At 34.4% G+C, this 22198-nt stretch overlaps 2 protein-coding genes and 1 long non-coding RNA gene across 3 annotated transcripts in view; all 3 read right to left on the bottom strand.

The window, feature by feature from the left end:
• LOC140062959 (small ribosomal subunit protein uS19) overlaps positions 1-22198 on the bottom strand; it is a 254689-nt gene that overhangs the window by 10913 nt on the left and 221578 nt on the right. The window lies entirely within an intron of this gene.
• Positions 138-2833, bottom strand: LOC140062465 (uncharacterized). Its single transcript, XR_011847486.1, has 2 exons — positions 2773-2833; positions 138-2344 (listed from the first exon to the last, which is right to left on the bottom strand). It is a non-coding gene; the product is annotated as an uncharacterized lncRNA (long non-coding RNA).
• On the bottom strand, positions 9915-11389 carry LOC140062902 (uncharacterized). Its single transcript, XM_072109291.1, has 2 exons — positions 11307-11389; positions 9915-11079 (listed from the first exon to the last, which is right to left on the bottom strand). The coding sequence occupies exon 2, from the start codon at positions 11073-11075 to the stop codon at positions 10047-10049; it is 1029 nt and encodes a 342-aa protein (XP_071965392.1). The 5' UTR covers positions 11076-11079; positions 11307-11389; the 3' UTR covers positions 9915-10046.

Here is a 22198-nt window from a genome sequence, read left to right as displayed (position 1 = left end):
CAAGAGTACTGTCAGCATCTACAATGTTGGCAGGAAATATGTTCCAAACATTTACCACCCCTTGTGATAAAAAAATGCCGACTACAAATAGTTTAATGTATACAGTACATACAAACACAAAATTAAAATTCGATAAATACTTTTATTTTATTATATTTTATTGATCACTATACATCGTCAATATTGAATTAGCTCATACATGTGACATTGAATACATGTTAACATTCTATTTACTTTCTATCCAGAGACGTACTCGCGTCTAGTAGTCGTAGTAGTAGTGACTTGAGGTTTAGAGTATTTAGTGTATGTTGTGTAAATGTGGGTCGTCGAAGATGACGAAGAAGAACTTTGCGAATAGTGACCATTACTATAGCAGTAAATTACACCATTTCTATTGTATTTACTAACTGTATACCATCTGCCACCCCACCAATACATCAATCGTCGACCACTATACCTAAAACTTACTACATAACTAGTAACGCGTCCTCCGTATCGGATCCGTACATAAAGTCGCCGATTTTTGAAGTAGAAAACACGGGAGCAACGCGATTTTGTAATAAATCTTCCACCAGAGAAAACGTAACTAATGCCGTTAATTGTATATTTACGGACTACACTCCATCTACCGCTGTCGAAGTAATATAAAGTGCGTCCACGCAATCTGTAACGTACGCGATATTTTCCAAACTGTCTACCACAGCGGAACATCAAGTAAAGGCTTGTTCCCTTCCAAGAGAAATAAAATCGAGGACGCCAGTGACCACTAATAACAAATCGTCTTCCATTAAATGTATACTTTGCGCCATATTGACCATATTTACGCACCAATTGCCATCTTCGTTGAACGTACGCAAACAACCGTCCTCTACGCCATCTATAACGTACGCGGTATTTACGGAAATCGCGACCCCGTCTAATATTATAGTACAGTGTGTTTTTATCAAACGTATAGTGAGTGCTGGTCGGCACTCTTTTGATTGGACAGATGATAGGTCTAGGCCTAGGTCGCTTAATGACATACTGGCCTCTATAAATTATGTACCATCGGCCATTGCGTCTATATCGTCGGACGGTATACCATCTGCCACCCCACCAATACATCAACCGTCGACCACTATACCTAAAACTTACTACATAACTAGTAACGCGTCCTCCGTATCGGATCCGTACATAAAGTCGCAGGTTTTTAAAGTAGAAAACACGGGAGCAACGCGATTTTGTAATAAATCTTCCACCAGAGAAAACATAACTAATGCCGTTAATTGTATATTTACGAACTACACTCCACCTACCGCTATCGAAGTAATATAAAGTGCGTCCACGCCATCTGTAACGTACGCGGTATTCCTCTTTTACAAAACGCTGCCGTCCACTGCGGCGGATTCCTAAATAAAGGACTCTTCCCTTCCAGAAGAAATACAGACTCGAACGCCAGTGACCAGTGGCAACATATTGACTACCACTAAATCTATACTTTGTGCCGTATTGACCGTATTTACGTACGAAACGCCATCTCCGTTGAACGTATGCAAACAACCGTCCTCTACGCCATCTATAACGTACTCGGTATTTACGGAAATCACGACCCCGTCTGATATTATAGTACAATGTGTTTTTAATAAACCTATAGTAGGTGGAGGTCGGCACTCGTTTGATTGGGCGGGATGTAAATCTAAGTCGTCGCGAATTAACATACCGACCTCCATATAAAATAAACAATATCCCATCGCGTTTGTAGCGCCGAACAATTTGCCATTTTCCTCCATAGTAAGCATATAACTTTCGGTTAAAATATTGGTATCTAAGAGGAATTCGACTCATTCTATTTCCTTGTATTATCTGCATAACCAAACGGTTTTTCCGCCATAATATTGTAGTGTACCGACGCATTCTGTTACGGACACGTCGCCTTTTGCAACGGTAACGTCGTTTTATGAAACGGAATCGTCGTCCTTGGCAGCGGTAACGTCGTCTTCTGCAACGGTAACGTCTTCTTCGACAGCGGTAACGTTTTCTTCGACAACGGTAACGTCGTCGTCTGCAACGGTAACGCCGTCTTATGCAGTGACGGCCACGTCTTCGACTGCATCGTCTGCTCCTGCAGCGACAGCATCGTCGTACCCTCCTCCGTCTACAGCATAACTTTACTTTGTCTGTCTCAACTGATGTGATAGCATCTTGAGGGCTAACACTCGTTACGTCTGCCTTTATATCCAAGTTTACTTCAGGCCTTGAAACTTCCTTGATTGCATTTTCCTCGTTTTCGATAGTTCCTGAATCTCCTTTCACAGCTACCAGGAACAAGATAGAAAGTAGAGCAACTCGAACACACCACATGGTTCTGTTGAAAACAACAAAAAGTAAGACATAGGAATTGGTTACAAAAGTTATGTGGTTACAAAACCAAGTAAGAAAGAAAATAACGTGTCTCGACATATTCTAACCACCGCATGCAAGAGAAAGCTATCTTTCTATTTAAAACAGTGAAAGATTTCTTATTCAATGTAATAGGCCTACATTTACTATAACATCAGAATTCTCACATGTGCAGATACAGGGATCAATGTTATTTGCTCCTCCATGTTTATTCAACAGATTTCAAAATGCACCTAACTCTACCTACAATTACACTGTTACACACTATAAGGACATCTTAGTTATTTATTCCGACCGGCATTCCCGGGTGAGTTGGTACCCACCAAAGTTAGCGACATCAAGTCAAACTTAGCCAGTTAAATAACTAAGTACGAACCTTCCCTTTGCCCTTACCTGAACAACTACTGAAATAAGTTTTTTGCTTATTCAGGTCGACTTAATGAGTCTCCAAAACTGCAACTGATTATGGTGAACCTGTGATCTTTCTTTTATAGTTTTTCCTCTGTAAATCAATGTTAACATGTACTGGTCCCGTCAGACTTTGAAAGTACCATCAAGCACCCTCAATGTGAAGTATTTTCCATTTTTTTATATAAAAAAATGCACATGATTTTCTTAAACAATAGTACATTTGTTTCATTTTATGTGTTTTTCATTCTTTTCTATTGTAAATTTTGTTTTAATATAAATAACAAACTTATACGGTAGGCCTATATACAAAATCACTTATGATGCATAGACGTTCCACAGTGATAGCCTGATTCATATTCTAGTAAAGTGTATAATATAATATTATCATATCCGTTAATGAAATGTATATCAATATCTTAGGTTACGTGTATGTTAAGATATAGTCGCATTCAAGAAGTTAATTGATAGGATGACCGCAGTCAATTTGCAACTGCACACATAAGGGTGTAAGCTTACAAAATGGTGTGCTTAATGTGTAGAGAGGTGGCAACGGACGCTCTCTAAAAAAGCAATTAGACCTCCGCTTGTTTCGGACTTGCTTTGCGTACGGTATAATTATGAATTTGTTTTATTTATTTCGTTTTCATTTAGTTATGAAAGCCCTCTCAGTAATAATGTTGCTGTTATTGTATGTAGCCCTATCATGCAGTGGCGTATCCAGGATTTTGAAGTTGGGGGGGGGGGGGCGGGAATTGCCAATTTGCCGACAAAATTGGTGTCATTCTGTACATACACGACGTCTCTGATCAATATATGTTCTAGGATTACATAGTCATATTGTCTTATATGGGATAACGATGCAAAATTAAAACCAAACCAACATTATCTGTTAGTATGTTGTATTCATATTACAATAAAGAAAGAATTAGGAAAATCTGACTTGTAGTTTTCGAAATATAGGGTCTAAAACATCACCGAAAATGATCGTTTTTAGCCACGAAAGAAGTAAAACAATTTGCGGCCTCAGTCGACAATTCTATTAACTACGCCATTTTTGGTTAAAATAATTACATATAATTACGTTTTTTAGTAATTTATTATATATATCACCATTGGAAATATCAATAAAACATGTTATTAAATGCTTATAAAATATATAAAGTTGTTTACTTAACGGAATTCGGACAAATTCATTGCTCTAACTTTGTGTAGTAAACGATCAGAGAGATTCATGGTACACGCGCGAGAGAAAACATTCCGCTGCGGGTGATTCGCATCCACCAATCAAATCAGCTAGAATCCTAAATCATTCAACCGTGAGCAATGCCAATCGCGAGAAAGCTCAGCTTTGATTGGCTTACGATGACATCATATCACAAAATGGTGGTTTTGTAGTTGAGCCTCACGGAATATTCTGTTCCAAAAATGAAATACATGGATATTTCTTATGGTATATGTGCTTTTTCTTTAAAAATTTTGAATAAATAAAGGCCTCAAATCGAGAAAAAAACCCGGGTTTTTGGCACTTATAATAAATATATCTTAGACAAAAAACACATGGCATGTGGAACTATATAATCTCTTAGCGTAGGAAGACATACAAATCTCAGGTCATGAGAGGCTCAACTGCATGCAAAAACAAGGTTTTGAGTAAACAATCTACCGCATACGGCCGTACGTACGTGCTACACATTTTTAACGTGTTTCGTTAGATGTAATGAAAATAAAAAATAGTTGATCTGAAGGGATCAATGATATGATATGTAAATAAACAAACACTCAAAAAGAATTATGTTTACAGTTCAATTATTGTCAGAATAAATAGTTTATTTTTTTCCCCGGCACCTTTGTGTGCCGACGGAAACGAAATCAGGGGGGGGGGGGGGGCGGGCCACTGCCATCATGTATGATAGCCCTCTCAGTAATAATGTTACTGTTACTGTATGTAGCCCTATCATGTATGATAGCCCTCTCAGTAATAATGTTACTGTTATTGTATGTAGCCCTATCATGTATGATAGCCCTCTCAGTAATAATGTTACTGTTACTGTATGTAGCCCTATCATGTATGATAGCCCTCTCAGTAATAATGTTACTGTTATTGTATGTAGCCCTATCATGTATGATAGCCCTCTCAGTAATAATGTTACTGTTATTGTATGTAGCCCTATCATGTATGATAGCCCTCTCAGTAATAATGTTACTGTAATTGTATGTAGCCCTATCATGTATGATAACCCTCTCAGTAATAATGTTACTGTTATTGTATGTAGCCCTATCATGTATGATAGTCCTCTCAGTAATAATGTTACTGTTATTGTATGTAGCCCTATCATGTATGATAGCCCTCTCAGTAATAATGTTACTGTTATTGTATGTAGCCCTATCATGTATGATAGCCCTCTCAGTAATAATGTTACTGTTACTGTATGTAGCCCTATCATGTATGATAGCCCTCTCAGTAATAATGTTACTGTTATTGTATGTAGCCCTATCATGTATGATAGCCCTCTCAGTAATAATGTTACTGTTACTGTATGTAGCCCTATCATGTATGATAGCCCTCTCAGTAATAATGTTTGTTTTGTTTGTTTGTTTTATTAGTTTCTCCACACATTTTAAAATAAAAGATAAAAATTACAAATTGCAAAAAGAAATGTTACTGTTACTGTATGTAGCCCATGTCAGTGCATGATACACGGATCCAATCTGTCATTGTTATTATAAATGATAAATCACTATCCCAATCGATATGTTGTCTAGTATTATATACTTTTGGCGGTTCATGATTAGTTCAGAGTTCATTTTATTTATGTTTTTTTTTATCTTATTTCTATACGGTACCATCACATTTTATTTATAGTCATAGAAAATGATGATACATAAACGATTGGTGTGAATGACCCCATGATACACATGATATTATATTAAACTTAAAATTACCATATAAAACTAATAGCAAATGTATCACATTTATGGATAATGGTGTTTTACAAAAAACATGAGCATAAGAGAACAATAGTAATATAAAAACAGATAATCGCCGGACGCGACCAATTGAAAGTTATTTATTTATTATTTTTCTAATTCATTTAGACCACAGATAAAACGTTTTTTTTAGTCTAATCATAGACCTCTAAATATATCCATGGTATAATCATGTGAGTAATCTATGCCGTACGTTATTTCCTTGAACATAGATTACTTTCATTTGAACAAAGATTAACGTTAGAGGGAAAATCAGTATATGTGTTCAATGAATTACTGATTGAAATTTATTCAATCCTATACCCGTATGTTCAAATTTCCTTTGAACAAAGATTAACGTTGAGGGAAAATCAGTATACACCACTGAACACCCATAAGTTTTAATATCCTTTGAAGAACGTTAGAATGTAAAATCAGTATACACGACTGGGCTGACGGATCCTATCAGTATGTTCCAATTTCTTTTTGAACACAAATTAAACGTTAGAGAGAAACTGACGGAGACCCAAATGCATTGCAGTGTGCTCTACTTTTCATCGACCAAATATTAAAAGAAAGGATTCCAGTCCAATCACTGTATTCAACACGAGTGAGTTTTTATATGAACAATGTATTATTAATAGAATAATGCACTGATTATGTTTAAATAACATTGTATAAAACTGAATCATGACTTGCCTCTCGTAAAATGAATTAGCATAATTATTTTTTGGTTTTAATTAAATTTAGACATAATATTAAAATAAAAGTAATATTTCCAGAAGCTATTGGACTACTTAATTTCTTTTTCTGATGGAAAATTATAAAGAATAACTGGGACAAACTCGTAACTCATAAAAACGGACAATTTAACAAAAAGTTGTATATATCTTCAATTTAATTTCCATTGACATACTTTAAATAATCTATTTTCTCATTTCATATCATACCAATCAGTATTTGCTTGATAAGTGTATACAATTTGATATGTTGTTATAATTAATGACGTGATTTAGTCTATTCAGAGAATTGGGGACTGCATGCCAATTAATAACATTTTAAAAAGTATTCTAATTTATTTATTAAGATGCTCTACATAAAGTCTGATTATTACAAAAGTCTTTAGGAATGATCATGGTAGGATTTGGACCCAGGACTCTGGGATGAAGCTGTATCTTGGTGGTTAACGTACTTGCTTTCCAATACCGAAGATCCAGAATTTAAAATCTGACTTAGTGTCAGGGTTGTTCCCCACGACTCTTTCAACTGCACTCTATAATCCTATCTGAGATAGATAAGGTAGGTATCCAAGGCGATGCTAGAAATCTCTCAATTTTTGGTAGAATAATAATCCTGAAAAGTCTTGCACTATCTAAATTAACATATGCTGCAAATATCACTGATGTTCCAAAATATGTATATACACAAGTTACAAATCTAATATATAATTTTATTTGGAACAATAAAAGGGAAAAGATAAAAAGAAAAACTCTAATTGGTGATGTTGAGATGGGAGGCATTAAAATGCCTGATTTTACTCTTTCATGTTAACGCACTCATGTGTGGCTGGTAAAAAAGAATTATGAATGATGATGGTGCTAAATGGAAAAATATTCCAATGTATTATATTAAAAAAATATGTGATGTTAATGTTTTACTTAATATGTCATGTTATAACATTATTGATGTTAATTCTGATAAAATTCCACTGTTTTACAAAAATATGATAAAAGCCTACATAAATTATAACAGAATCTCTAAAAAAAAACCTGAAACTTATAACGATATAATGAATGAGCAACTGTGGGGAAACCACTACGTTAAACTTAAAAAAAAAACGCTTTTCTACAAGCATTGGATTGACAGTGGCATTATCAGTATTAAAGACATTGTTAATAAGAACACTTTTTTAACATCGAACGAAATACTGGTGAAACTACAATGTAAAACAAACTGGTTAAAAGAGTATTTTTGTGCATTATTAAGGCAATACCAATTCAATGGAAACGTATTATTAAGGAGGTAGATATTTTCAATTGTGATGATAATGATGAAGTAGTTGGGACTAAGTATGAGATTAATACTACCAAACTAATATACTCATGGTTTGTGAAAGAATATTTCATTATTCCAATGTCACAACTAAAATGGGAAGAGTACTTCAATGATAACAACATTGATTGGAAAACTTCTTGGTTACGGAAAGTATGTAAAATGAAAGATAAGAAACTAGCACAATTCAGTTATAAGATGTTACATAGAATACTGCCTACCAACAAACGGCTGTATCAGTGGAAAGTTAAGGAAACACAAACGTGTGACAAATGTGGAGAAATTGAAAATGAAAATCATTTGTTTTTTAGTTGTAGTTTATTCAGAAATATTGGAGGAAAATGCTTAGTATCTTTGTAAGTTTAAATCACAATAATATATCATTTAAACAATTAATACTAGGAACGGGAGATAAGCTAATAGATTATATTTACACTTTTGCAGCATTTACTATTTATAGAATAAAAATGTTATCTGCACTAAATAAGCCAGTGGGTAAATCTTTATGGAATTCATTTAAAAGCAATATGTTATATAACATTGAATGTGAAACATATAACAATAAAGAAACAAGTATAGAAAAATGGGTAGCTTTAAGAAATAAGATTATGATAATATAAATTCTAACTTGATACGATTAACCGAAAAGGAATTACAGTGATACGGGTTACTGGTGGTACTGAGCTATTATTGTTTTTTTTTATCATGTATATAAATATATTGTATAATCCGGGTTGTAAAATGAAAACAAACAAATGAAAATGTGTGAACTATTTTAAAACGGGATAGATGATAATGATGATCCTGTCAAGTGTATAACAAAATATAAGAAAATTAATGAAAAAAGGAGTAATACAGAATTCATATATGTAAAAATGTTACTTATGAACTGTAACGACATTTACAAGTTAAATAATACGATTTTATGTAATATGAGATAATATGAATGTGAATAAAAGTGGTGTTTGCGCCACAAAAGAGAAAAAAAAAGGTATCCAAGGCGGAGATTTGTACCAAAGTATAATCCTTAAATGAAATTGCCTTTTATACACTATCAAACTTTATGTGACAACAAAAACATATGATGTGCCCATATACATATGGGCATGATGATGATAACACTACTATACACTTTAAAAATAGTGTTTAGATCTTAAACATTTATTTTGTACCCACTTTTTCCACACATTTAGCCTTAAACATGTTTAGATGTGAAACATGTTTAGGTTCTAAACACATTCTAAACATGTAGTCTGTATCCAACTCAACACATCAGTGACGTATTGATTGTTAAACATGTGGAGCAGTATGAAGACAAGTTTAGGTTTTAAACGTGTTTAATTTGCCATGTGTGGAGCTTTTTTCCACCACAGTAAAATCGTATGCACGCAACGCTAAACACATACCTAAACATTTTGACTGCTAAACATGTGGAGTAATTGAACATAATATTGACATTAGTCAAGTGGAGGAAAACAACATGTAGCTATAAACACGCTTAGCTTTTAAACACCCTAAACATGTAACTCGTGTCTAAAAGCTAAACGTGTGGAAAAAGTTGGTACAAAATAGGTGTTTAAGATCTAAACACTATTTTTACAGTGTATTTGGGCATATCTCCACCATATTTGGGCAAATCATACTTTTCATGTCAAACTAGTTTGATAATGTTGACAAAGCTTTAGTTTATAAGCATTATAAATTATAAAAATCGTGTATCTATCCTGCAATTGGCAAATTACTCGCTGTTGAATGCCTATAAAAAATAAACTTCATTGAAGGGAAGGAAAATAAATCATTGAATCAGATGAATTCGATGATGATTGTGTTTTAATAATATTTCCTTTCCAACTACATTTTATAGTAATTCATTTCTCTGCAGGAATCTGTCATGTGAATTTTTAAACTTCTTCTTATGTTCTAGGTTGTCTTGTATGTCTTTATTTTCCTAAAATTAATGGAACAACGAAATGAATAATATAATTATTTGGTCTTTTTTGTTGTTTTTGGTGACGGAACAATAAAATAAAGAAGCGTACATTGGCATTTTGTGTAGGCCTACTCAAATGTATACTAAATTACAAAAAAAACAAATTACAATTCGATAAATAATTGCATTTTTTCATATTTATTGTAGTTCATAATTATTTTCTAATATACTATAAAGAACACGGGATACTGTAATACTACGGCTTAACGCCGTGATGGTTCTCACGCTATAGTTCTATATAGCTTTTCTATTCAGGGACGTATTCACGTTTAGTGGTGGTGGTGGTAGTAGTGACTACAGGATTGGAATCGTTATTGGTATATGTTGTGTAAGTTTGGGTCGATGACGACGATGATGATGACGAAGGATTTTGCGCATAGCGACCATTACTATAGCAGTAAACTACACCATCTTTACTGTATTTACTAACAGTAAACCATCTACCACCATCGAAGTAGTATAAAGTGCGTCCACGCCATCTGTAACGTACGTGATAATGGCCAACTTGTCTCCCACAGCGAAATCTTAAATAGAGCACTCTTCCCTTCCAAGAGAAATAAAAAACAGGACGCCAGTGACCACTAATAACAAATTGGCTTCCATTAAATGTATACTTTGCGCCATATTGACCATATTTACGCACCAATTGCCATCTTCCTTGAACGTATGCAAACAATCGTCCACTACCCCATCTATAACGTACGCGGAATTTACTGCCCCGTCCGGTATTACAGTACAATGTGTTTTGGCTAAACGTATAGTAAATGTTGGTTGGTAATCTTCTGATTGGACGAGTGATAGGTCTAGTTCCCCGTCTTCGTCTTCTGCAACGGTAACGTCGTCTTTTGCATCGGAAACGTCGACGTTTTCGACAACGGTAACGTCTTCTTCTGCATCGGACACGTCGACGTCTTCGGCAACGGTAACGTCTTCTTCTGCAGCGGCAACGTCGACGTCTTCTGCAACGGTAACGTCGTCTTCTGCATCGGCAACGTCGACGTCTTCTGCAACGGCAACGTCTTCGACAGCATCGTCTCCTGCGGCGACAGCACCGCCGCCGTCTCCGTCTACAGCATAACTTTACTTTATCCGATGTTGCATTTGATGTGATAATATTTTGGGGACTAACAATCGATGAGTCCGTTTTTACATCTAAGTTGATATCAGGTCGTGAAACTGTTGTGATTCCACTTTCTTCGGTTTTGACAGATTCTGAATCTCCTTTCACAGCTACCAAGAACAATACAGATAACAGAACAACTCGAACCCACCACATGATTCTGTTGAAAGACGACAAAAAGTAAAGAATTGAAAAAAACATAGAAACTTTTGTTTTATGTGTTTAGTGAAACGTTCCACGAACAGAAAAATATGTAAATAACGTAACACGCTCGTTGTATTCCAGAAGACCTATTTTAAAACTACTGTATATTAAAACTATAAAACTTGCTCCTTGACTTACACTCGCACTAATTCTCTACGCTAAAAATACACTAATGTCACTTACCCCAACAAAGAACGTGCACAGAAACTATTGTAAAATAATTTGCAGGCGCGCCTACTCGGACTACAAACAGGAATTGGAGGTTGTGAGTTTGTGATCTTCCTTTTGTATAGCTTTCTAACAGACTCTTAATGAATGTGCTGGTGCCATCAGTTATTTGAAGTACTAAGTATCAAGTATTCTCAGTGCTAAGTGTTTATATATTTTGGATGTTCAAAATGCACTTTTAATCTCAGTTAATATCGAGATCTAATAAGATCGAAACAGTACTGTCTGCAGATTAGATATAATAATAATAATAATTAGATAATTGTTTTTAATAGCTGAAAACCGGTTGAACAGCTCGAGTACAATATCATAATGTTGAAGACAGTCCAGTTTTCTTAAAAAAATACTATTTTGATATATTTAATATACGTTTATACAAATGTTTTGATTTGCGATGAATAGAACATTCCAATCTCTCAGACTCCCAGTTTGTAGGTAAATTAATGAGCCCTTGGTTTAACACAAGTAGGTAAATGTATGGGCCCTTGGAGAATAAACATACAACTGATAGTATTGCAATACTTTGACAATATTGTAAATACGTATTAACCTTTTTTGGTTGCCATTTGAATCGAAATTTTCCTATGCCGGACACACGTGCCACTGCTGAACAGGATTTTGAACAGTTTGTTCGTTCTTCCCTAACAACCTTGCTTAAAGGCCAACAGGAATGAATACTTTCAATTTCCACTGAAACTTCTATTACCGAGTTAAAAAGGAATCTACTAAGCATGCAGTCGGAATTAAACAAAGGTGAGCGGTTTTCCCGTAGAAACAATATCCGTATAGTGGGTATTAAAGCCCACGTTAACAAGAAGGAATACATCGAAACTGCTATAAAGAAAGCAAAAGATATTCATCGATGTCAAACACTGACGTACAAACCACGTCAGCCAACTTCGACCAGAGTGCCATTGGTTACAACCACTAGGTTGCCTTCATTACGGGCTATTACTGAGAAACCCAAATTGCCATCCAACTTTTCTAAACCAGAATTTTCGGTAGATTGCGAATATGGAATCAATCAATCAGGATAGGAAGCGTTTTTGAGATATAAGAAGTCAAAGTTAACAAAGCCATATAGATGGCTGCAGTCGCGTGCTTAGTGTTTACCGACCGACCGACCAACCTACCAACTGACCGAAATTACTGAACATGTTTAAAAATGTTGAAATGTTTAAAAACAGTTATATTATATATATATTTTTAATTTACACGTGCGTAGCCTGTCACTTTTGACGTGCTCGTATAACGTAATTTTGAGTTGAAAAGTAAGTCAAGAAAACAGAAATCGGGCAAAAAGAGTGCGCAATAATATTTAACGCGCAGTGCGCGCGCAAACATCTGCGCACTCATGGCAATTTTTTAAACGCTTAAAATTGCCTGAAACGTACTATTATTTCATCGAAAATAAATTTTGAAAATGTTAAGCGCGCGTACGCATGCGTTACATGCACTACGCACGTAATTGTATTGCCATATGATGATTTATGCCCTGAAATTTATGAGTACCAAATTTTATTTAATTAAAAGATATGATTACAAACGTGATTTCGTTAAATCGTGCGTAGACCGCGTAATTTTTTATTGCGCACCGTGAAAACATAACCACATCGATTCCTGGGCCATAAGGAATATACTGTGAAAAATTGACTTAGCTAGATTAAACTGATATCAAGATAAGGTCAGAAAGCGAAAAAACGCATAGTGATACCGGACCGACAGACAGACCGACAGACCGACAGACCGACGGACCGACATAGTGAACTATAGAGTCGCTTCCACGCGACTAAAAATTGACCGTATTACAACAACAATGTACTATGTATATGTATTATAACAAAATTTATATTGAAGCACAATTTGGTCTTTTATTACATTTTAGTATTATTATGTATCTATTCAATCACCTTATGAAAAAGATCCTTTGTGAATAAGGGTCAAATGTCAATATTGACCAATCATAGAACCTACCTATAAAACCAAATATAAAAGTAATTAACAAAAATGTTGATGTTTTCTCATCCTGTTAATCATACACAATGTAAAAGAGCGAATACATCATTCCATCAGTTGACATAAGGCAAAAGGTCAACATTTTACTATGCGTAGTTACCGGTACCAAATAAATGCAAAGTGATAATATCGATGGTTTTACAAGTAATCAAATTATTTAATCAGTAAAGTTATGTTATTTCAATATAATTTTGAATAATATAATTATAATACTGTATTTAATCAAATCAGACTTCGATCAGGATAAAAAGAGTTTTCGAGAGAAAGGGGTCAAAGTTCTAAATGACCAATTATAATTTATTCTGACTTGTTAAGCCTCCACTGATTGTCAGGGCGTTTGTTGTATGAGAGAATCTATCTGGTGGGTGAAAATCTGTGATAATACCATATATGGCTCTGTGGTCTAGTGGTATGATACTCGCCCTGTAAGCGAGAGGTTTCAGGTTCGAATCCCGCCAGAGACATTTTTTCATACAACTAAAAAATACAGGAACTTTCGCCAATGAGCCACGCTCGACGCGATTATGAGATCATGTTCCGAATATGAGCACTGTTTCTATAACTTACAGTGATTTATTCTTATATATATATATTTGTATCTATATATAAATTTACGTAAGGGCAAAATTCGGTAAAAACGAATTTAGGTTCAACGATTTGCCCCAAATAGGGGTGTTTTTCGATCGTGGTATACACTGTCTAATGGATGTCCGTCTTATACGAGGATGCTTCGCATTTTCCTATCTCCTCCTACGATAATTGTTTTTAATGGCTGAAAACCGGTTGAACAGCTCGAGTACAGCATCATAATGTTGAAGACAGGCCCATTTTCTTTAAAAAATACTATTTTGATAGATTTAATATACGTTTTTATATAACACCTATATAAATTCCTGTCATTTGATTGGACGAATGTGGGTCACATGGCGTGCAATAGTACGCACTATTCAACGATCGTTAAATAGTACTTTTTTCAAATAACTAGAATTTATTTAGATGTTATATAAAACAAATAATGAATGTTTTGTATTCGTGTAATGGTACAAATAATGGCACTTGGTGAATGATGAAAGGTTATATCAACTCGGCTTTGCCTCGTTGATATAACCTTTCATCATTCACCTCGTGCCATTATTTGTACCATTGCACTCATAAACATTCATTATTTGTATAATATAAATGTATTGATTTGCGATGAATGGAACATTCCAATCTCTGTTACACAAGTGTCTATTCCCTCAGGCGTCGTAAAGGCAAGTACTGTATACTCATAACAGAAATTCGATCCATTTTTTTTCCAATCTGTACTGCAGAGGTTGGATATAATTTTTTTTAAACGGATAATGAGCTAGCGTTTCAGTCGCCGTATATTATGTACAAATCTTTATTATTGCATTTAAACCACCCACATCATCACCCTTCCCTCACTGGCATGAGTAGCGTTGTAAAGCCAGTAGAGGATAAGCCTATACGGTGCATCACATGCCCTAAACGCAGAACAACTTTGGTGGGTAGGGTAGGAACCAACTTAATTATGAATTGGCTCTAAGAAACTATTGAAAACCATTAGGCCTACTAATTAAGTTGAGTTAGATAATTTAATATTTATTGACGATTAAATCGAATTTATGATTTTCCCCGAATAGAGGTGGTTTTAACAAATTGTTTAACATTATATATAAACATACGTCGTAGTGTATCGTTACATGTACTGTACTATTTCAATCGACTACGACGGTGATAGTTTCAACAAAGTATTACATCGCAATGTTTTACTGTGTTTAGTGGTATATTATTTGTAAAACATGAAAACAATTTCATTACAATATTTCGTTATAAAATAAAGAATATAATTAAAAATTTTTCCCCATCCCTCAACCATAATGTTACATACAAAACACAAAATAAGTTAGTTTAAATCTGACTTTTAAAACAATTGGTCTCATTTTGTGACAAGTTTCTCTTTCGGAAGTAATTCCCAGGGTGCTAATTTTAGTTGAGTACATAAATCACAGTGTATATTTATTCGTTCCTGTAAACAACATGTATTATTGTCCTGCATTATTGTACATTTGAAATCGCCAGTTTTTTAACGCTGAAATCATTATGTATTCGAGAACCATCTGTGGGCACGACCTAGATGGTACGCGAGCGAAGCGAGCGTACCATCTAGTTATAACCAATTTATTGAAGTTCAATTTAGTCTATTAATACATTTGTATGTATCTATTCAGTAACCTAATAAACAAATACTTTGCAATTAAAGGTAAAATGTCAATACTGAACACTCACAAAATTTGCCTATAAAAACTAACATTTAAGACAAAATGTAATGTTTTAGCACATTCAAGAGCACATTCATCATTATACCAGTTGACATAGGTCGAAGGTTAACATTTTTACAAGTGATATACTAAATAATTCAAAGATATTCAAATTATGAGATCGATGGTCATAAATGTAATCACGTTATTTGTGAAGTTATGGTATTTTGATAATTTTTCTAGTGGGCATTATTTTAAATGAATTATTATACTGTAAAATAAATAATAACATTAATATTATGACTGTTAAATTTAAAGTGTTATGATGTAATTTGTGACGCTGACCTTCACTGATTTACCACTACACAGTTGCATTTATTAGAGCTACAATATTCGTAAACTACTATTCATCAGAATCAGAGAATACCAATTCATTCACAGGATAGGGCATATGCAGATCCAGGTGACCCAGCCCACCCCCATCCTCCCACCTTTAATTTCAATTCACAATTTCTCTGGGACTCTGGCCATTCACTGATCCCCAACTTTTTCTATTTACTGATCTTGGATTCGTCACTATGTATTTCATTGTCAAGTTCTGCAAATACTGTATGTTTCAAATATGTCAATGATTACCTTTCATAAGAGACCATCAGGATTTCTTTCCCTTTTGAAAATATTAAGAGAATATTGCCTGTTTCCCTAGTTGACAACACAATTACTCAGATCTATAATCTTGGTCAATAATGCTTTAGATTTTTACTTTTATTGGCTAATAAAAACTGGAATCCACAACTCACTACAAAGACAGACCACAGTTACCACCACCACTTAAGGTGCACAGTCTGGCTAGTACATAACTAAGTATTCTCAGTTATCTGAGTACCTAGACAAATAAAAACCAAAATTATATATTGCAAACGTAAAAAAGCAGATCAAATCGAATTGATATGCATATTAAACTGTTCACCTTTGACCTTATGTCAACTGATGAAATTGACCTTATGTCAATTGATGGAATGATGTATTCGCTCTTTTACATTGCGTTTGATTAACAGGATGAGAGAACATCCAATTTTTGTTAAATCTTAGTTTTTATTTGGTTTTATAGGTAGGTTCTATGATTGGTCAATATTGACATTTGACCCTTAATCACAACAGTTTTCATAAGGTGATTGAATAGACACCTATAATCATAAAAATGTAATAGAATACCAAATTATGCTTCAATAAATTTGTTATAATACATATACATAATACATTGTTGTAATTGGTCAATTTTGAACATTGACCCCTTATATCTCGAAAACGCTTCCTATCCTGATCGATTACCTTCAATATTCGTAATCTACGGAAAATTCTAGTCTAGAAAAGTTGGATGGCAATTTTTACTCTTCCGGACTATTAGGACTGTTTTTCCAGAACCACCCATTATTGCATTTCGTAGACCTCCCACCCTTCGTGATAAGTCAGATACAATTTTAAGAGTGAAATTAACTCTCATGTCAGCCAAAATTTGGGCAGTAACCTTTGCGGCAAATCCTGCAAAACTTGTTCATTGGTTGATTCTACTGGAAATTTTAAGAGTAACGAAACTGGCTGCATTTTTCGGATAAGAAAATCAATTAATTGTCTAACCAAAAACGTCATTTATCTCATATACTGTAATATTTGTGGTAAACAGTACGTCGGGGAAACAAAAAAAAACACTCTCCGTATGAGAATGACACAACACAGATCAGCTATCAAAACATTAAAGCTTGATCAACCTGTAGCCGCACATTTTAATTCGATTGCAAATTTCAGAGTTATTGCAATAGACCACGATGCCAAATGGAGCGACAAAAAACAAAGACAAAGAAAACCACTGTGAATTACTTCTTAAAATCACAAAACCTTTTGGACTTAACATTAGGAACATACTCCTAGATCGGTAAAATTATTCCATAATTGATTACCGAAATTTAAGTTTCAATATTAACCACCAATTTTAGCTGTTTTAGTCGCGTGGACGCGACTCAATAGTTCACTATGTCGGTCGGTCGGTCTGTCGGTTGGTCTGTCGGTCTATCGGTCTGTCTGTCGGTCCGGTATCACTATGCGTTTTATCGCTTTTCTGTACTTTTTGAACTGTTTTGATGTACATTACTTTTTGAAAGTTCATTTTTTTCTGAGAGCACGCGACTTATGGCTGTTGGCCTTGTTTTAGTTCCATTCCAAAATTGTTTATATCTCTACCAAGCTACCTTCTTTGTTTTCTACTCTTATTCAGTCTCCAGCCACCCTTCACCACCCTGTCTCTTTTGTTTGTATTTATTTTATTACTATCCACCCAGGCAGCACTTGTCAGTTCTTATGCTATGAATTTATCCAAATTCCCTCACTTGCACTGATGAAGGGCTAGTGTTTCCCGAAAGCTCTGCTAACTTTTGCTGGCTGTTTTACTTTATCATTTGATTTAGTAATTTGCCTTTGGATTTGGAAGCAGGATCTCCGATGAGATACTTTCATATATATATACAGACAACAGACAAAAGAACATTAATTCTAAACCGCCCAGTGATATACTGAACTTTATTAAATTAATTTGAAACGATAAGATAAGGAAATCTAGGAGAATGAGAAAAAGTCAGCCCAACCGAAACTCGAACATGAGAAACGGTAACGATGAGGAGATATTTAACTAACTTTGGAACCTGTGCTTGCTTATTATTGACACCGTATCATAGACCTATGGTGTCATCTTTGTAAAGGTCTAATGGGATTGAAGGATTCTTTCCTTTATTTCATTCTTTAGGTTATATAATATTGTTACTTTACTATTGTACTTTATCAGCATTAACCGACTCTGCTTCTATTGCTTGGTCAAACAAATTTATTAGATTAAAGCCAAGTGGTCTAGTCTATTATGTTGGTATATCAAGGAAAGAAGCAGACAGTATTAATTGGTAGATTGAAGGTACAGCATTACAGTAGGCCTACGTTTGCATGTTCGAAATAATGCCTATTGATTAGGCTTACTCACATGGTGTTTTCTTTCTTACTTTTTCTTATATCATTGATCGTGTGCTTTATTTTGTAAATTTTTTTCAACCAGGGGCGATTGTTTTACTTTTTTGTTAAATCAAAATTACTTTTCGTCGACCAGCGGTTGGCTTCTTTAAACTAATGTTTGTCGTCAGTAGGCCTACCGTTGTTGCTAATGATTGAGTATGTCCTGCAAACGTGTACAACATGCACAGTTTATATTGATGTTGTGATTTCTGTTTTCTTATGCATTAGCTTGAATAGTCGACAGGCTGTACACGAAACGTCACACAGGTTAATTTAAAATATGTGATTATATTATAAACAATTAGTAAAATTCAAAACTTAATATTTTTTGGAACCAGTCGACTTTATTCAACATGTTACTAATTTGGCATGTAAGTGTTTCTGGTACCTAAAAAGTCTCTCACATAAACTCGAACTATGGTGAGACTGCGAAGTTCATCATGATAGGATGGAGAACTCGAGGAAGATTATTTTGTACATCAATCGTTAAACTGCATTTGAAACGTTTTATTTTACAGTAGTTGGCCGTACAAGTTATATTCACCCCAAATTTCGTGAGGTTGGTTGCGACCTCGATATAAAATATACACTTTTCAATTGCGTCTGTAGCGTCGAACAATGCTCCATTTGTTTGTGTCCAGAGTACACATGTAACACGTGGCTACGATACCTGTAACAACACAACTTCGATGTACAACAATACGCCCGCGTCGGATATCCAAATAACATTGTATTTGATATCGCCGGCTACGCTGATAACGCATTCGATACGTCAGGTCGTGAAACTGAAGTAATTTCATTTTCTTCGGTTTTGACAGCTTCTGAATCTCCTTTTACAGCTACCAAGAACAAGACAGACAACAGATGTAAGGTTTTGGAATTAAGAAGAAGGAATGCAACACACATTCAATATGAGTATTCATTGGACCCAGATAGTAATACTGAAAATCTCCTACATGTCGACCATGAGAAAGACCTAGGAATTATAATAGATAGTAAATTATCATTTGAAATGCATATAACAGAGATGGTCAACAAGGCAAATAGGCTATAGGTTTCTGTGTGGTGTCCATATTTAGAGAAACATATAGATCTTCTAGAAAGTGTTCAACCTAGAGCTACACGTTTGATCCCTAACCTTAAGGGGCTTAATTATTCAGACAGATTAAGAGCTTTAAAACTGCCTACTTTGGTCTATAGAAGATGTCGTATTCATATTCATATTCATATTCATTTATTATCCAGAAAAAATAATACAAAAACAATACAAAAAGCATATATAACATAGAACAACAACAAGCAGAGAAAAAGCGCAGAACACTATCCTGGCGGATTGTCAAAAAGCAAAAAAATATCGCTATAAAAGACTCTCCTGATAGTGCTGGTGGCAAAATAACATTAACAAGGATAAACATTTAACAACCCGGTAACATAGAATCTATATAAAACAGAATAAAAATTGCAATCATTATAAATAAACATGTCTGTTATATATACCGGAATCTCATCCCACATCCGTGGAAATGAAATAAAAACAGAATAAAAAAAAGCATTAGTACGAGACTTCTCATGTCTGAAAACAAGTTTCTCACTTCTACGTTCAACAGGTTTAGGTAGCAAAGCACCATCAATTAGGAAATCTGTACAGAGGCACTTCACAACAAATTTAACACGGATGAATTTAAGTCTATTATAAATCGTGGGTAATTTTAGAGTCCGTAACCTTCGTTCGTATGACGGCCGCATGTCATAATCCATGTGAAAAAAACGTGGGAAGCATGATCGTGTAAAGCGTCTCTGAACAGATTCAATCTGATTGATGGTGCTTTGCAGAAATGGAAACCAGACAGGTGAAGCGTATTCAATTACAGGCCTAATGATAGACTTAAATAATTTAGGAAAAACGGTCTGATCATTGGTTCTAACACACCTCTGTCGTAATGACATGATTGAAACTTTCAAAATTCTAAATGGCTATTATGATAAATCAGTATCTGATTTCCTAAAACTAAATGTATCTAATAGAACACGGAGGCTCTCTCTTAAGCTAGCTAAGAAAGTTTCCCATTTGGATAAAAGGAAATTTTCCTTTAGTAACTGTATAACCGATAATTGGAATGCATTACCGGAACATGTTGTGACAGCAACCTCACTAAACAGTTTAAAGAAAGTCTGGACAAATTCTGGCGGAATCAACTAGTAATATACGATCACAAGTTAAGGATTCAAAATACCAGGATTGGACCAATTGGATCTGGATATAGAGGACTTTAGTCCTGCGTCCAGTATATCACCTAAGTAAAGAGAACAACTCGAACCCACCACATGATTCTGTTGAAAGAGAACACAAAGTAAAGAATTGAAAGAAAACATAAAAACTTGTGTTTTATGTGTTTAGTGAAACGTTCCACGAATAGAAAAAATTAACTTAACATGCTCGTCATATTCCAAAATAAGTTATCTATATATGCCATCGGGTGAAGGCAAAAATGCAGCTAGAAATATAACCACTCTCGTTCCGACCTCTTAAGAATAACAAATTTAGGCCTAGCTCTTAATAATTTTGTTCTTTATATAACAGTTGGACCTAAATATCATAGGTAGGGTAATACGCACTTGATTAAACGTCATCGCTAGGCCGTTACATAAAATAAAACACTGCGAAACAATCTTAATATAGAATTTTTAAAACATTTTTGCTTGTTTCTTGTATTATCTGACTTAATACAGAGATGCATAGATTAGTTTACCCTTTGGTATAAATAACTAATAACTAATAACTAGTCTTAGTAACTTGACATCTTTATATTTATATTGATGTTATTCTGTAACATAGTTATAAGTTTACCAATGAAGCCATCTGAAATAACATTTTTTGTTGTTAACAATCAAAACATTATGAAAATGAAATGGTGTCTGGAGAAAGTCTACAATGTCAAAAATTATTAATACTGTCTTTATTAAGTAGAGGTGCTTGGGATCTTTGAATATCTTCTCGAACATTGGTCATTGATAAATCAATTCATGTGCTCCTGCATTGTTTTGGTACTTTGCTGAGGTATTACATTTATTAAATGGTGTGAAGGGCGGTTAATACATTGGAAGGCAAAGACCAATACATTTTTAAATTCATCGTTTGTTATTTTCCCTAGATTATGGGAGCAACTTCCCAATGAAATTAAACAATGTGCTACAATTTCAGACTTTAAAGCCCAACTCATCAAACATTTGATCTCAAAATATTAAGTTGTACTGTAATTGTTTATATTGTTTATTCAATGCAGCTTATTTTTAATTGGTGTATCTCATTATAACTTTGTTTTGTTTTGTTTTATTTTGACTTAATTTGTGCTACTTAGTTTTGTTATTTTTGTATTTTATAAGTAATGATGGAGTAAGAGCAGTTTTCTGTTTGGGCTCATGCCTATTACTTGCTCCTGGCAAGATGAATTGTAAAATGTACTTTATGAACTTTTGCCGAATAAATATTATTATTATTATTATTATTATTAT

Source organism: Antedon mediterranea, chromosome 11, assembly GCF_964355755.1.
Source record: "Antedon mediterranea chromosome 11, ecAntMedi1.1, whole genome shotgun sequence".
In the NCBI taxonomy this organism is placed as follows: Eukaryota; Metazoa; Echinodermata; class Crinoidea; order Comatulida; family Antedonidae; genus Antedon; species Antedon mediterranea.
The sequence above is the reverse complement of the archived record's forward strand: the minus strand, read 5'-3'. Positions and strand labels throughout refer to the sequence as shown.